Source organism: Rhinolophus sinicus, linkage group LG05 (assembly GCF_036562045.2).
Source record: "Rhinolophus sinicus isolate RSC01 linkage group LG05, ASM3656204v1, whole genome shotgun sequence".
Taxonomy (NCBI): domain Eukaryota; kingdom Metazoa; phylum Chordata; class Mammalia; order Chiroptera; family Rhinolophidae; genus Rhinolophus; species Rhinolophus sinicus.
Genome location: NC_133755.1, coordinates 25,969,738 through 25,986,296, shown reverse-complemented (window position 1 = coordinate 25,986,296; position 16,559 = coordinate 25,969,738). Strand labels below are relative to the sequence as shown.

Sequence of the window (16,559 nt, the reverse complement as noted above, 5' to 3'; positions counted from 1 at the left end):
AGTGCACTTTTCTATTTTTAGAGGTTGGGAATGCTAAATTGATTATGTGACTGATCTGAAAAGTGCTGCTCCAGACTCAACCATTCTAAATGTTAAACCTGGCTCTGATTATCTAATTGATAACACATCAGGCACTGAGTGCTTTGGGCATAGAACCTTATCTTGGTCCTCTCACCCAGATATAGAGATAAGTAATGCATACCCTTGACTTCAGTAGCTGTCCCTTGGGCTTTGAATTAGGCTAAGTATCAAGGGAAAGTGTCATACCATCTTGCAGTGCCCCTTCTGAGGACAAAACCTGAGAGGGTCTTGAAATGCCATCAATTTAAAACTTCCTTAAATGAATGGTGGCATTAGGATTGTGGCTGTCATCTTTGTTTAGCCTATCTTGAAGTCTGAAAGAACGCGGTTTCTGATGTATATTGTGCTAACGGGAATAGGAAGCTCTAAAACTGGCAAGTTGGCAGAGTTACCAGAGTGAAGGATAATAGAAATTCATTAGAACTGGCTTAGTGAGCAGCGGTTGCTTAAAGACCTTTGGGAGGGAGGGCTATATAACCTACAAGATGTATATATAATTGTATAGTTGGAAAGACCTGAAGCAAAGGTCAAGGTAACAGATACAGAGGTTGGGTAGGGTGTTTGGGAGGGTGGTGAGAACTGGTGACGGCAAAGAAACGGGGCAGAGGTGCCTAGGTTTATGGTATAGTATTAAAAGCTGTTATCCACAGTTATCTTGAAGGGATAAAGCATCAGTAAGCAGTTTCAAACCTGATACTTTTTTCACATCTTACAGATTTACCATTGTAGTTCTGGTAAAAATATCCAAGGACATTGTCACCTAATCCCCACAACAAAATAGTATTGTTAACCTCAGCTCCCAGAAGAGGAAGTAGGCTCAGAGAGATTGGTAACTGTACTGTTAACCTGCTCGGAGGTAGGAAAAGTTTGAATCCTGCCTAGGATGTTAAAGCCCTTGCTCTTTTTAATCAATAAAGAGTTACTGCTCCTTTAAAGCAAAATCACTTTATGGAAAAGTCGGAATATAGAAACTAGATACAACCCATGTTCCTACCCTTTGTAGATTATACCATCGTTATCTTGGCAGTTTTTCCAGATTTAATTGGGAAAAGATGCTGGATAGAAGGATAATCCTGGAGCACATGGAATGCAGTAGTCAGTTAAGGCCACTTCTCAAACTTAATGCTTTTTCCCATAGAGCCCTGGCCCAGCCTACTTTCAATTTTTCATTTTTTGAATTGGCAGCATACTCAAGGTGTATACAGGGAGTAGGCTCCCTAACCCTGATGCTCAGCTGCCTAGTTTGCTCCCAAAAGGTAACCACTGTAAGCCTGAGCAAATATACATATTTTCTCCTTTTTCCTTTCAGCACAAAATATATACACCTTGCTTTTCTCATTTAATGTCTTGGAGATCTTTCATATAAGGAAGTTTTTTAAACATGCATACTATTTGTCTGGGTGTTGCATAATTTATGCAGTACAACTTGTGCCCCTTCAATATTGCCAGGTACTGCTAGCATAGAAGTAAAGTGAACAGTCTTTATTCTTTGGAGCTTCAATTCTGGAGAGACAAATGAACAAATACCAGATGGGTAGTAACTGATACGGAGAATTACGAAGGAGTTGAAGAGGTATTGCGAGTTGGTTGCTGTTGTGTATAAAGGGTGGTCTGAGGAGGCTTCTGATAGTGACTTGAGCTAGTGAAGGAGTAAGCCACGTGGACTTGGGGAAAGTGTTCCAGGCGGAGAGCACTGAGTGCAAAGGTCCTAAAGTGGTTTGAGTTGCTGGAGGGTAAGGAGGCCAATAGAAAGTGAACAGAGTAGGAAGAGATGGATGAGAAAGCAGGGGATGGAGGCAATAAATTGTATTGGATTTCATATGCCCTAGAAAGGACTCACTTTTTCCTTGATTTTTTGAGCAGAGTAACAGGAATCAATTCCTATTGATAGGTACGAGGGTTGTTTCTAATTCCTAGTTCAATGCTGCAGTGAATAACCTTGTACAACACATTGCACATGTGACCCTGCATATGATGGGTAATCCCTAGAAGTAGAATTGCTGGGCCAAAGGGTGTATGCTGGGTATTGTTAGTTTGCCCTGGTGGCAATGTGTATTGTTTCCCCATACCATGGCCCACACAGTGTGACCACATGGTGGGCTACCAAGCTGGTTTTTACCAATCTTGAAAAATGTTTCAGCATAGTTTTTTAAAAATTGTGGTAAAATGTTTTCCCCCCACTCTGGAAAATTTTCATGTTTAGAAATCTGGTTTGGGTTCCATTGCTCTCAACACACTAAACTTCTTCCATAGTGGGACACCTGTTTACAGTGGAACCAGCTGTTAATGTCTCTGCAGATACAAGACAGACTGTGACAGGAGGTACTAAGCCTTGTTCCCCATTGTCTAGCACTTACTAATACTTAAATATTTGGTGAATAAAAAGTGAGTTAATGGATGAATGAATGAATTTTAACCTATTAAACCAAGCACAAAACTTGAACCTCCTCTCTTCTGTGACACCTTTATAATCACTTTTTGTAATCAGCCCACATTTTCCTTTAGCCTGTCAGACTGACTCCTGTCTCAATCTGCCTGCAGAGAATTGAGATCCTTAGGCTGCTGTTTATAATGCCCAGCTCTAGTCTGCAACTCCAGTGCAAAGTTTTTCTCTTACCCGTTAACTCAGAGTTCTGCTCAGAAAGGGTGTGGACATTTTCTGTGCAGGAAGTTCTCTGCAGATTTGCTGCCCCAAGCTGGTGAGCCCAGGTGAGTCAGCCTAATCCATGTAAGGAAGGTCAAGTCGTTGTGTTAGCGTTCATTTCATACGACTGTCAGCTGCCTAAGGTTATATATATCCTCTCCACCTAAATTCCCTGACTAAAGGGAACCTTAGTGACTAAAGCTTGAAGGTGCTGGATGGGATCCTGTACAAAGACCCTGTTTTTATTTTGGGTTGTAACATATCTTCAGGAAATAGGGATTCTAGAAAATGAATCCTTTCACTGCCAAGAATAAAAAATGTGGCTGTAAAGAAAATATATATGGCAGAGGTAAAGGTAGATGGGCCATTTTATCTCATTCATTGTCAGGACAATCAACAGAGTTCCTGGGCTCGGGTACACTATGTTTTAATGTTTCTGTTTCAGAGTGCTGGCTATTAGACCAGGATTCAGGAAATAAGGGCCCACAGGCCAGAGCTGGCCCACTGCTAATGAGCTAAGGTGGTTTTTACATTTTTATGTGGTTGAAAAGGTAATACTTGACATGAGAATTATGTGAAATTCATATTGCAGCATCCATAAAGTTTTATTGGAAAACAGTCATGCTCATTCATTTACGTATTGACTTCCTATGTTACAATGACAAGAGTTGAGTAATTAAAATAGACTGTAAGTCCCATAAGGATTAAAATATTTACTCTCTGGCCCTTTACGGAGAATGTTTGCCAACCCCTGGTTTACATTTATCTTCAAATATTTACAATCTCAAAATAATGATCTATGAAGATCTTGGATGCCAGGATTATTGGTAGGGTTGCCAGGGCCTTACCAAGACAAATTTTTGGTCTGGAAAGATTGTTTCTCTTTGACTCATTCTTGAAAGTGCTTCATAAAGCTAGAGGGCAAATTCTAGCTGAACACATTTATGCACCTATAATATTAGTGAATGTTAGGAGATAATAATAGGGAAAGCTTTTACGCTAGAGCAATGGTTCTCATTCCTAGTTATATATTAAGATCGCCCAAGGAGCTTTAAAGCCTCATGAAATCAAAATTGCTGAGGGTGAAGCCTGGCCATTAAAATCCAAAAAACTCCCGGGGTGATCTTAATACCAGAATTGAAAACTGCTGTAGGGGCTGATGTCAGCCAGCTCCTACTTCACTAGTTACGTATTGGACAGATTAGCCTGGCTTATTGCTATTATAGTAAGAAAGTTAGTCACACTCTTGTGATTCAAAGCAAGGTTCTCTGTGTCTTCCAGGTTTCTCTGATCCTTTCTCTAACCAAATGACTAGGCTGGAATAGAACATTTTTAGGAAAAAGGCAGAAACTGCACTTTATGTTAATACCTGTAGAGATTGCTGTGCTTGGAGAAATACCTGGGGGAAAAAACAACATTCTGTTCAGGAAATTTGAATCAGTATTTACCAGAACTGTTGGGTTATGCCTAACTCCAAAGCTACTCCATGCATGGCCACTGGTCACGATTATTGCTTCAAAGTATCTAAGGCTCTGTCAGGTGCATATATAACATAATTGTTATTCTTTCTGATGTGTTGATGCTTTGTCATTATAAAAATACCTGTCTAGTAATATTTCTTGTTTTAAAGTCTATTTTATCTGATATTAAAATAGCCACTTCAGATTACTGTTTGTATAGTATATCTTTTCCATCCATTTACATTCAGCCTATTGGTGTATATAGTTAGTTACTAGATTGTGCTTTTTAATTCAGTCTGACAAACTGCCTTTTGGGCTATTTAAACCATCTACATTTAATGGAATTATTGATATGGTTAGATTTAAAATTGTCATTTTGTTGTTTTCTATTATGTCTCTTTGTTTTCTCTTCTTTTTACTGCCTTCATTTACATTAAATATTTTTTAGCGTAGCACTTTAATTTCTCTTGATTTTTTTTTTTTTTACTATATTTCTCAGTTATTTCCTTAGTTGCATCTTAATTTATCACAATCTATTTCAGATTAATATTCTGGTAAAATACAGAAATTTTATTCCAATATATTTTCGCCCTTGTGCTATACGAAGTCAGACAATTGAGTTCATGAACTCATCCTAGAAAAAGTGCTACATCACTGCTGAATATCACTACAGTCACCTTCGAAGTACTCCCCCTGGGAAGCTATGCACTGATGCCAGCGCCCAGTCCACCCTTCAAAGCAATTTTGGAACTCTTTCTGGAATGGCCATCAAAGCTGTCATATTACCTTTGATATCCTAAATGTCATCAAAATGTCTCCCTTTCAATATTTCCTTTTTCTTCGGGTAAAGAAAGAAGTCATTGGGGGCCAGATCAGGTGAGTAGGGAGGGTGTTCCAATACAGTTACTTGTTTACTGGCTAAAAACTCCCTCACAGACAGTACCGTGTGAGCTGGTGCATTGTCGTGATGCAAGAGCCATGAATTGTTGGCGAAAAGTTCAGGCTGTCTGACTTTTTTTCACGCAGCCATTTCAGCACTTCCAAAAAGTAAACTTGGTTAACTGTCCACTTGGTACAAATTCATAATGAATAATCCCTCTGATATAAAAAACACATCGTTGCAACAAGTTTGCGAACTTGTCATATTTTGTGTATGTATTATGAACTCAATGATACCATAATTATTGCTTTCTACAATGTTTTAAAAAATAAATGAGAAAATATACTATTTTTATTAACCCACATATTTACCATTTCTGATATTCTTAATTCCTTTCCATGGATTTGAGGTAGCATCTTAATTTCTTTAAAGCATGAAGGACTTCCTCTAGAATTGATTGTAAGGCAGGGCTGCTAGCAATGAATTCTTTCATGTTTTAAATTTATTTAAACATTTTTATTAAAATATAGCTAACATACAATATTATTTTCAGGGGTACACCACAGTTACTCAACATTTATATACCTAAACAAGTGATCACCATGATAAGTCCAGCAACCATCTGATTCATACCACATTATCACAATATTATTGACTATATTCCCTATGCTGTACATTACATCCCCATGACTGACTTTATACTTGGAAATCTGGACCTCTTACTCCCCTTCACCATTCCCCCCCTTTTTAAGTTTTAAAATTACAGTTGACATTCAGTATTATTTTATGTTAATTTCAGGTGATGAGCATCGTGGTTAGACATTTGTATAATTTAAGAAATGATCTCCCTGACTAGTACTCACCTGGCACTATACATAGTTATTAACATATTGACTATATTCCCTATGCTTTATATCCCCATGACTATTTTGTAACTACCAATTTGAACTTAATCCCTTGCCGTTTTTCATTCACCCCCAACCCTCCCTTCCCATCTGGCAACCATCAACTTGTTCTCTATCTATGACTTTGTTTCTGTTTTGTTTATTTTGTTCTTTAAATTCCACATATAAGCAGAATCGCGTTGCATCTGTCTTTCTCGTCTGACATTCCACTCAGCACAATACCCCCAGTCTATTCATGCCGCCACAGATGGCAAGAGCCCATTGCCTTCCATGGCCAAGCAGTATTGCATTGTATATATGTATCACCACCTCCTCTTTATCCGTTCTTCCATCAACAGACACCCAGGCTGCCTCACATCTTGGCCATTGTAAACAATGCTGCAGTGAACATGTGGATGCACATGTCACCTCGATACAGTAGCGTTTGGGTTTCTTCAGATAAATGCCCTGAGGTGGGATGACTGGGTCCATCGTCTCTTGTAGCCTTTGTTTTAAAGTCTATTTTGTCTGGTATATAATAAATATTGCTACGCCAGCTTTTTTTTGTGTTATTTTTTAATTTCCATTTTCATGAAATACTTTTCCATCCCTTTACTTTCTATGTCTGTATCTTTCAATCTGAAGTGAGTCACTTGTAGGCAGCATATATAAGGGTGGTTTTTTTTTCTTATCCATTCAGCCCTCTATGTCTTTTGAGTGGAGCATTTAATCCATTTACATTGAAAGTAATTGTTGATAGATACATAGCTATTGCCATTATTCATAATTTTGATTTTTTTTTTCCATGTTAAGTCCCTCTAACATTACTTGTATTACTGGTTTGGTGATAAGGAATTCCTTTAGTTTTTTTTGTCTGGCAATCTCTTTATCTGTCCTTAGATTCTAAATGATAGCCTTGCTGGGTAGAATAGTCTTTTTTTTTTTTTTAATAGTATTAGCATTTTTAAAAATTTTCTTGAGGAGGGCACAGCTTACAGTGGCCCATGTGGGGATCAAACCAGCAACCTTGGTGTTATTAGCATCACGCTCTAGCTAACTGGCCACCCCTGGGTAGAGTAGTCTTGGTGGTAGGTCCTTGCTTTTCATATGTTAAATGTTTTGTGCCAGTCCCTTCTGGACTGCAAAGTTTCTGTTGAGAAATCAGCTGACAATCTTATGGGAGCTGCCTTATAATTTACTAGTTGCCTTTCTCTTCCTGCTTTTAGGATTTTTTCTTTGTCTTTAACCTTTGCCATTCTAATTATTATCTGTCTTGGTGTGGGCCTGTTTGAGTTCATCTTGTTTGGGACTCTCTCTGCTTCCTGGACTTGTATGTCTATTTCCTTTGCCAGGTTAGGAAAATTTTCAGTCATTATTTCTTCAGATACATTCTCAGTCCCTTGCTTTCTCTCTTCTGGTACCCGTATGATACGAATATTACACTTAACACGTTGCGTATGGATCACGAGAATCTTCACGAGGGATTTAAACCCCGCCATACGCAACGTGTTAATGTTGTCCCAGAGGTCTCTTAAATGATCCTCACTCTTGGATTCTTTTTGCTGTTCTGACTGGGTGTTTTCTGCTACCTTGTCTTCGCTGATTCTATCCTCTGCTTCATCTATTCTGCTGGCGATTCCTTCTAGTGCATTCTTCATTTCAGTTATTGTATTCTTCACTTCTTGACTGGTTCTTTTTTATGGTTTCTACATCCTTTTTATGCTTGCTATCTCTTTGAAGTTCTCACTGAATTCCTTGAACATCCTTTTAACCATTGTTTTGAATTCTGTATCTGGTAGGTTGCTTGCTTCCATTTTGTTTAGCTCTTTTTCTGGAGTTTTCTCCTGTTTTTTCATTTGGGACTTATTTCTTTGTTTCCTCATTTTGGCTGCCTCTCTATTTGTTTCTATGTGTTAGTAGATCTGCTACATTCCTCAGTCTTGGCCGGGTGGCCTTATGTGGCATGTGCCCTGTGAGGCCCAGTGGCACAGTCTCCCTGGTCACCTGCACCAGATGCTCTAGGAGTGTCCCTTGTGTGGGTTGTGTGTGCCTTCCTGTTATAGTTGAGCCTTGGTTGCTATTGGTGTGTCAGTGGTTAGGATTGCCCCTCAGGCTGATTGGCTGTGGGGTTTGCCCGTGTCCACAGCTTATAAGCTTTTGTGCGGGGTGCTTACCCCAGTGAGTGGGATTCACCTCAGCGAGCTCTGGTGCCTGTTGAGACTCCTTTGGGTGTCCCACTTGTGGGGCTAATTGGGTGGTTCTCTGCTGTGGTCTGAAGCCAACCTCCAAGTACGTTGGTTCTGAGGCCTTTTGGGAGGGGCTCTTGTGCAGGCCTAGGTCACCCACTGCCTGTGACTGTCCAGGGGATACCTGGTAAGAGCTACAAAGCTATCCACTGTTGTATGCTACCTGTTCTAACCTTGGAGGCATGTGGAAGAGACCATGCTGTGAACTGAGGACTGCTGCCACAAGTACTGGGCCTGGGGTAGCTCTGCAAAATGCCCAGATACCCCGATGCCTGCTGCCACCTGCCAGCTCCCTTAAGGTTCAGCCACTGATAAAGCCTCGTGTGGTATGCAAATGGGTGAGGCAGGGTCCCAGGGAGTCACTAGAGTGAGAAGAGTTGTGTTCACGTTAATATAGATTCTGGTTTGGTGCCATTACTGAGCCTGGAGCTACTTAGGAAAAGTCTCAGAACACACTGAGGCCAGTCATCCCCCGTCTGGAGTCTGTGGACTCTGATAGTTTCCCAAGAAAGAGTGCAATGCACGCGGGGCTGGCTGCTTGCTGAGAAAGTACCTCCAGCATTGGGGACTTTGGGTGGGGTAAGGTCCCAGTGAGTCAGCAGGGTGGAGCCCTGGGGCTCACCAGACCAACCAGATTCAGATTTGGCCGTAAACGTAGGGGGTGGGCTCAATACATTAAAGATGGCAGCCGCCTGCACGGCTCACGGAAGGAGGATTCCACACAGGGAAAATGGCAACCGTCCTCTAGCCATATCCTCAAAACCACACACCTCAGTCTGCTCCCTCTATGCCTCTGACTCCCTCCAAGTCACTGTCCCTCTGCTGGAGCCCAAGGTGAGTGCCTGCAAGCAAGTGAATCTGTGTGCGGTCCCTTTACAAGGATGGCTGGGTTTCCTGCAGCCTCCTGTTTGACCCAGATGGTTGGAATTCCCACTGTTTTTCACAGCCACGTGTGTGTGTGTGTGTGTGGGGGGGGCTCCTCTTCCCTGCACAAGGACTTCAGGCTGGGCAGGTCGGTGTGGGGCTGGGGTCTTGCTCCTCTGGAGGGAACCTCTATGGCCGAGATATCCCAGTTCTCAACCATCACACACAGGTTTGGGGCCAGCCTGTTTGGCATCTCCACCCCTCCTACCAGTCTCGACGTGTCTTCTTTATATCCTTAGTTATAAAAGTACTGTTCAGCCAGACTTCAGATGGTTCTCCTGGTTGATTGTTCTATAATTTAGCTGCAATTTTAATATGTTCACAGAAGGAAGCAGGTACAGTGTATATCTACTTCGCCATCTTGGATCTCTCCTTGTATTTCACCTTTATTTTAGACAAGTAGTTCTGGGTGACACAGAATCCTTGGTTTTTAAGCACATTGACTGTGTCATTCTACTGCCTCCTGGTCTCCACTGTTTGAGATGAGAAGTCAGATATTAATTGTATTGCTGGTCTCCTGTAGTGATGAGTAATTTTTCTCTTGCTTTCATTTTTTTTCTTGCATTCAGCAGTTTAAATATGATATATTTAGGTGGGGAACTCTTTGTATTTATCATTCTTGGAATTTGTTGAGCTTCTTGGATGTACAGACTAACAGTTTTCATCAAATTTGGGGAGTTTCTTTGCCCAAATTATTATTTTTTTAAGTTTTAGGATGATTGAATAGGCCAGTTGTATTTATTTATTTATTTTCTTTAAAAAAATTTTTTTGGGGGAATATTGGGGAACAGTGTGTTTTTCCAGGATCCATCAGCTCCAAGTCAAGTCATTGCCCTTCAAGCTAGTTGTGGAGGGTGCAGCTCAGCTCCCAAGTCCAGTCGCCATTTTCAATCTTAGTTGCAGGGGGCTCAGCCCACCATCCCATGTGGGAATCAAACTGACAACCTTGTTGTTAAGAACTCGTGCTCTAACCATCTGAGTCAACTGCTGCCCCACTGGCAGCCAGGCGGCAGCTTGTTGTCTTCAATCTAGTTGTGGATGGCTCAGCTCATTGGCCCATGTGGGAATTGAACTGGCAACCCTGTTAAGAGCTCGTGCTCTAACCAGCTGAGCCATCTGGTGCCCAAATTATTTTTTGACATTTTTTTTTTTTTGTCCCTTTCCTTTTCTTTTTGGACTGCGGTTACACATATGTTGATGCGCTTTGTGTTGTCCCGCAGGTCTCTGAGGTTCTCTCCCATTTTCTTCAATCTCTTTTTTTAGATTGAATAATTTCTATCAATCTACAAGTTCATTTATTCTTTCTTCTGCCATCTTGAATCTACTTCTGAGCGTATCTAGTGAACTTCTCATTTGTTGTATATTTCAACCTCAAAATTTTGCATTGTTTTTTATAATCTCTATTCAGTTTTTTGGTTATTTTAAAAAACATTCTTATATTTATTTTTAAGCTCAGCTCTCTAGAGGGTTGCTCTGTGTCTGCATAGCTTAGTGGTCAGCCCATAACCGGACAGAAGTTGTTCGAAACACCTCAACCAGTCAGATTTTTTCCCTTTGCTGATGGATCTGTTTGTAGGTAGGGAGTGAATTCAGTGTTTAGGTTGTTTTCAAGTCTGTCTTGGCTTTTACTTTTTGCTGAATCCCTCTTAATTTTCTTTGCACAAGCATGCAGCCTCAGAGTTGGCCAGGAGTGTGTGAATAGCTTGGACCCTCTCTGGTTTCTTCTATGCATGTGTGCAGCCCCTGATTAGCCAGAAATCTACTTGCCTCAACCATGATTGCAACCTCAGGCTAATAGAGCTGTTAGCGTTGTGCTCACATAGCACCAAGATTGTTACTTCTCTTGATAAAGATTTTGGGGCATGGTTATCACCCACCACTCCAAATTGAGTGAACTCCCTTCAACCATAGCAACCTGCAGGTCCTCATGTTCTGTTTTGCCCTGGCAGAACCTCCACAGTGACTGAGCTGGCGGGAACAGGGGAAAGGGAGCAGCCCCAGGCAAGAATGTCAGTTTCCCACTGTTCTGACCCAAAGTTCAGCAGTTTTTCAAACATAAAGACATCTCAAATTATTTTGCTTTTGGTCAGTTTCCAGATCACCAAAATTGTTTTGTCATTTTTTTCAGCATTATAGTTGCTTTTTTGAGGAGAGGATTTGCTGACTATCTTATTTAGCTACAACTGAAGTGCTACCCAAAGCATCTGAGACTTTAATTATGGTTTGAGTAATTGAGTTGAAGTTGGAACTTGGAGAAGATAAACGCCTCGACTGGAAAAGGATTGCACTCCTGTCAAACTGTCCAAATAGCCCACTACAAACTGGTGATTCAATTGTTTAAAATGGTTACAACTGATAATGGGAAGTGGCTAGGGAACAGGGTATATTCTGTGCTTCCTTTCTGTCTTCTGGTAATTCTGCATTCTTTCTTGTTCTACTTTTTGCAAACTATCCATTGATTCACTGGCACTAACTTCCCTTAGTCTTCTAAGGTTGGACTGTCACTGGTCACCTAACAACCACAATTCAACGTCCACAACATGCCATCTTAGTTTAGTCTTTACAGCAACATGTGTGCAGTTATTTAATATTACATCTTACCTTGTTAGGCAAAGTGAGTGGAAACTGGAAAAATGAAAATCCCACAGCTAATGATAAAAACTAAATGTCCTATGAATTTGAAACAAACAGGAAATTCACAGATCATTGAACTGAATCAATGACAAGGATTAGAACTCAGAATTTCTAATACAGCACTAGTCTAGTATGGGTAGGGGGTTGTGTGGTAAAGAAAGCATGGACTCCTGGGGGCCTGCAGACTTATTCTTGGAGGGGGTGGTGTTGCATTTTAGTGGATATTTGCACTTTCAACAAGGCTTTAATAACTCTGTAGTTATATGATGTTTTTCATATTGAATACCATGTTTGTTTTCACAACCTCAATATGAACAAAGTATCCAGGTGTTAGACAGTAAAATTTGTTTCTTGCTGACATCTTCAGTGATTCCATCATAAAATACCACAATTATGCTCACATGCTGTCATACTCTGCATATCTCATAACTATGTAGAGGGTCTTTTTTCCAGCATATCAAAGTTCTCTATTATGTGTGTGTTTCATGAAAAAGGATACACTCATTGCTGCCACAAAAGATCAATTTCTCTAAAATTTTATTCATCAGATTTATAGTTTGACAATCAAACTTAGCCTCTTTATTGTCTTTCATTAACACAACTAATTAAAATACCAGTAACTTCTTTCACCTGCCCTAAAGGTGAATATCCTTACTTGATAAGATACTTTAGACGTGGCTTATAAAAACAGTTCTTTTTTTAGAATAGAGGAAAACAAAGTACTTTGCAAGTGAGAAAACTGAGGCCAAATGAAACTAGACTGTTTGCCCATGTAGTAAATGCCAGAAGCCAAGTTCATGTTCAGGGCTCCCAAGCTCTGTCATGGTGTAATTCTGCATCATCTAATTGCTACTATCAGTTTTGTCTCTCCCAGAGAGACTGTGATATCCCTGAGGGAACAGAGTTGATCTTAGTACCTCCTGAATCCTTTAAAAGACTCAGCAGAGAACTATGTACAAAATAAGTACTCGGGAAATTCATGCTGAAATGAATTTTATAAAATGGTTTGTTGTTGTTGCCAAGAAAGAGGAAATATGGGAAGCTCAGTAGGTTGCCAGTTCGGTAGCTTTCCTCTAGGAAGATGCTGGGGTCGTACTGGAGAGCATAGAAGAATCCAGAACATACCATATACTTAGTCCATTTCCCAAAGGTCCATGCCTAACAGATTTAAAGATGAGTGAAGGAACTGAGAGTCTTCTAAAGGTGCAGGTGTTTTTTGTTTGTTTTTATTTCAACTGATTGCTAGTATATAATAGTATAAACTAAAACTCCAAAGTGCTGCACAAGGGCAAGATGATTTGAGGTAAAGGAGTAGGAAAAAGAAAAGAAATGAGAGAGTAGGCTCAAAGGAAGGAGGGGTGAAAAGTAGAAAAGAAAGAGGCAACGTGGAGAGAGAGAGCCAACACAGTACAAGGGGCCTATGTACCATTTTTGGGTTAGGGTGAGGGCTTAGGGCTTGATTACACAGAGAATAGAGTTGGTCATTAGACTTGGCCTGGAGCCAGTCATTGGAGAAGGAAATCAATATTCAGACTGATCATCATGACATCTACCACTGGTATGATTTTAATTCACAGGATCACTTTTAAAGCGTCTAAATTTTCATCTCCTTTCTAAACAGTAGACAGGCTGCTGCAGGGGCTCCCAGACTGGCTCGGGAGCAGGTCATGTCTTTACACTTCCTTAAGCCACAGAAAACTTGAACCAGGTGGTGTGCTCATACTCCTCACCAGGCCTCAGCAGCACAGGAGGGAAGTGGGGCTGTGAAGGCGAAAACAGCACAGGTTACACTTTGCCGGCCCAGGCTGCACCCTTAGCCAGGATGGCTTCTGGATTGGTCTTTAGACCAGCTCTGTGAACCAGATGTTAGTGTAAGAACTGTTTGTTGTTGGTTTGCAGTGAGATAAAAAACTTGAGCCAGAAGGAAAGTCAACTACATCACTAAGCACACTTTATCGTAGCAAGACTTTCTGGGTTAAAGAAGCAGTGTGTTGATTTACATTCTGGTGCAGCCTGTAAATGTCCTGTAGGCTGGCGCTTTGTAGAGCATTACTCTAGGCAACAGCTAGAAAAAGTTATGAGGAAGCAGAAGGAAAAGAAGATATGCAGGGTCATCTTAAAAGTGGAGTCGCAGAAAATGAGTAGGTATTGATAAGGAGAAATATTAAACTGAATGAAGATTTGAAGGTACCAAATAAGAGATTTTAAAAAACCACATCAATGCCATGCTAGTAACTCGGCCGAGTGTTTTCTCTGTGTAGCATGACATGGAGAAGAGAACGCACATGGAGTTTTGAATCATACAGACCTGACTTGAGTGTCGTGACCTCTATCGTGTAGTGTAACCTTGAACACAACCCCGTCTGATGGGCGGCTTTACCTGATTGACTGCATCAGGCCAGTTCTGGGTCTCGAGGCAGAAACCCGAGTGCTTGCGATAGACTGCTCCACTCTTGCCCGTCAGTGTGCCATCCAGGAAGTTGCCTGTGTAAAACTGGACCCCGGGCTGGGTGGTGTACACTTCCAGTACCCGCCCGCTTCCAGCATGATGGACCCTGGAGATAAACCAAGCCACATATACATAGGTCCAGGGCAGAAAAGCAGGCAGGGACAGATAAACACTGGAAGCAGCTTTGCTATAGGAATCAGACCCAGCCACAGAGCTGGGACAAGATACATGGAGGAGACGAAGTTAGAAAGAGCATCACGGGAAATTCTTATAGCCTCATAGGTGAGGCATGAGCAGGTGGTTTTAACGGTCTTCAGTAGCAACTTGTCACTCTGATCTTAGCTTCTGTGGGTAAGGACAAAACAGACTTTGTGTTTGTGTGTGTCAACTTATCACTCTGATCTTGGCTTCATTGGGTAAGGACAAAACAGACTCAGGGGTGTATGTATGTATGTTGGTGGTAGCCAGGTTGGAGAGAGGCAGTTTTAGGGTCCTGGAGGGGGCTGGGATTCTTTCTCAAAGAGTTGGAGCTCTCTGCTTGGCCTGGTGAAACAAGCAGTTCTGTCTTTTGAAAGAGAAGAGATGCTTTTCTAAGTCAAAGCAGCTAAAGCAAGCTGTGCTCTAGTCAGCTGTCCGCCTAGAATGGATCTGCTGGGGGTTTCTGCTAGGTTCACTATTTCCTTTTTTTTTTCTTCTAACCAGTTCTCTACAGAGGTGAGCACCTACTTAGTCTTGTACTTGGTGTCAAAAGGATATAGATAAAAAAGGCCTGCGTCTCTCAGTCTCACCGAGAAGTAAAACATCCCCACAATGCATAGTTAACCAAGAGGTTCAGGGAAAGCTGTTTGGGAAGAGGAGGGCCTAGAGGTGAATAATGGAGAGAAGGCAGGAGGTCTCCTCAGGTGGGTGCAGTGGGAAGAGAAATGTGAACAGTGAGTAAGCGCAGAGGAGGAAAGCAGGCTTGAGCTGGGAGAACACCACTGGGATTGGTGCTCAGGCTCTGAGGGAAAGAAGGCTTTTGAAGTTCTCTTTCTACTAGAGCTTGAATCATTTTCTCTGCATGATTGAAAAACCATTCATTCTACAAACATGTATTGATTATTTGCTAGTGCCAAGCATGGCATGAGGTGGGGGGGGGTAGAGGCAAGGATTCACAGAGATGAGGTGGATGAGATGAGGGATTCACAGAGTGAGGAGGAGAGAGCGTGCACACAAATGCCCAGCAGCCCACGGTGGAGGTGGGAGCAGTGTCAGACAAGCACAGCTTCCAACCTTCCATGGACGTGTGTAGGGAAAACGTCACAAGTCAAGAAAGCACAGAGGGCTCCAGAAGTAAGGCTTCTAACAAAAAATGGGCTCTAAAAAACACACAGTGGAGGAGAGTGGGAGCAAAGAGAGACAGGATGCCAGGCGGGGGCTGGGGAAAATGGTATGGGGGGGAAGGGAAGGAATTCTACAAAGCTCACCTGTGGACTATGTTTTGAAAATACATGGGATATTGTATATGGACTCTGTAGCATAGTAACTGGTATTGATATGGCCAGAGGAAAAGCTCCCCAAGTAGGGGTTGCTATCTCTTCTTCCCGACAGAGGCATGAAGTGAAAAGTACCTACCGTGCACAAAAATGCTTTTCGTTAGATCCCTTCAGACAGAAATTGTGGTCAAAGCCATTGATGTGAAACTCCTGCAGGTGTTTTCCAAGCTCCACTGGCTTCCTCATGTCAAATGCAGTTCCTTGTACGGGTACAACTTCTCCTGGTAGGAAAAGGCAGAAAAACAGGATGATAAATGCCAAATCAAATACGGTGCTCTAAAGACCCACTGGTTCTACCCTCTCAGCCTTCATTTCAATTTGTAAAGGAGATGAGAGCCCAGTTCCTAAGGAGAATGAATTATTGGATTTACTTACCTGTAAGATACTACTGATGGCAAGAGGCAGTAGCAATAACATTCAGAATCATTCAAGTGTGAAAAAAGTACAAAAAAGTCAAGGAAACATAATTTCCATGAAGGGCTAAGTTGGATAAAGGGTGACAGTTGTCCTAACCACTGAGTCAATCACCGTGTTGACATTTCTTACTTTAGTGCTGAAATATCCCAGGGTTCATAACCAAGCGTTAGCACCTGGCAGTGGCTACCCAGACACTAAAAATGTCCCTGAGATTAGCGATTCTCAAACCATTGTCGGCCATTATTAGCCTAAGGAACACGGGCAACCATTCTTTTCCAATCACTTCCCCGATGAGCCTGTAGACACACGCTGCACTGGAGTGGGGGCTGTTCATCATAACACACCGGGACAAATGAGTTAACTGGGACAGTGCAGAGCAAACTGGGATGTATGATTACTCTACTA

At 41.6% G+C, this 16,559-nt stretch overlaps 1 protein-coding gene across 1 annotated transcript in view; it reads right to left on the bottom strand.

Moving 5' to 3' along the window:
* Positions 1-12,273: 12,273 nt before the first annotated feature.
* Positions 12,274-16,559, bottom strand: part of GALM (galactose mutarotase) — a 46,413-nt gene continuing 42,127 nt past the window's right edge. Inside the window, exons 5-7 of the mRNA XM_019742276.2 lie at positions 15,817-15,958; positions 14,134-14,308; positions 12,274-13,514 (exon numbers count right to left, since the gene is read on the bottom strand). Coding sequence (XP_019597835.2) covers positions 13,437-13,514; positions 14,134-14,308; positions 15,817-15,958 — 395 coding nt within the window. The 3' untranslated portion in view covers positions 12,274-13,436. The remainder of the gene's footprint in view (positions 13,515-14,133; positions 14,309-15,816; positions 15,959-16,559) is intronic.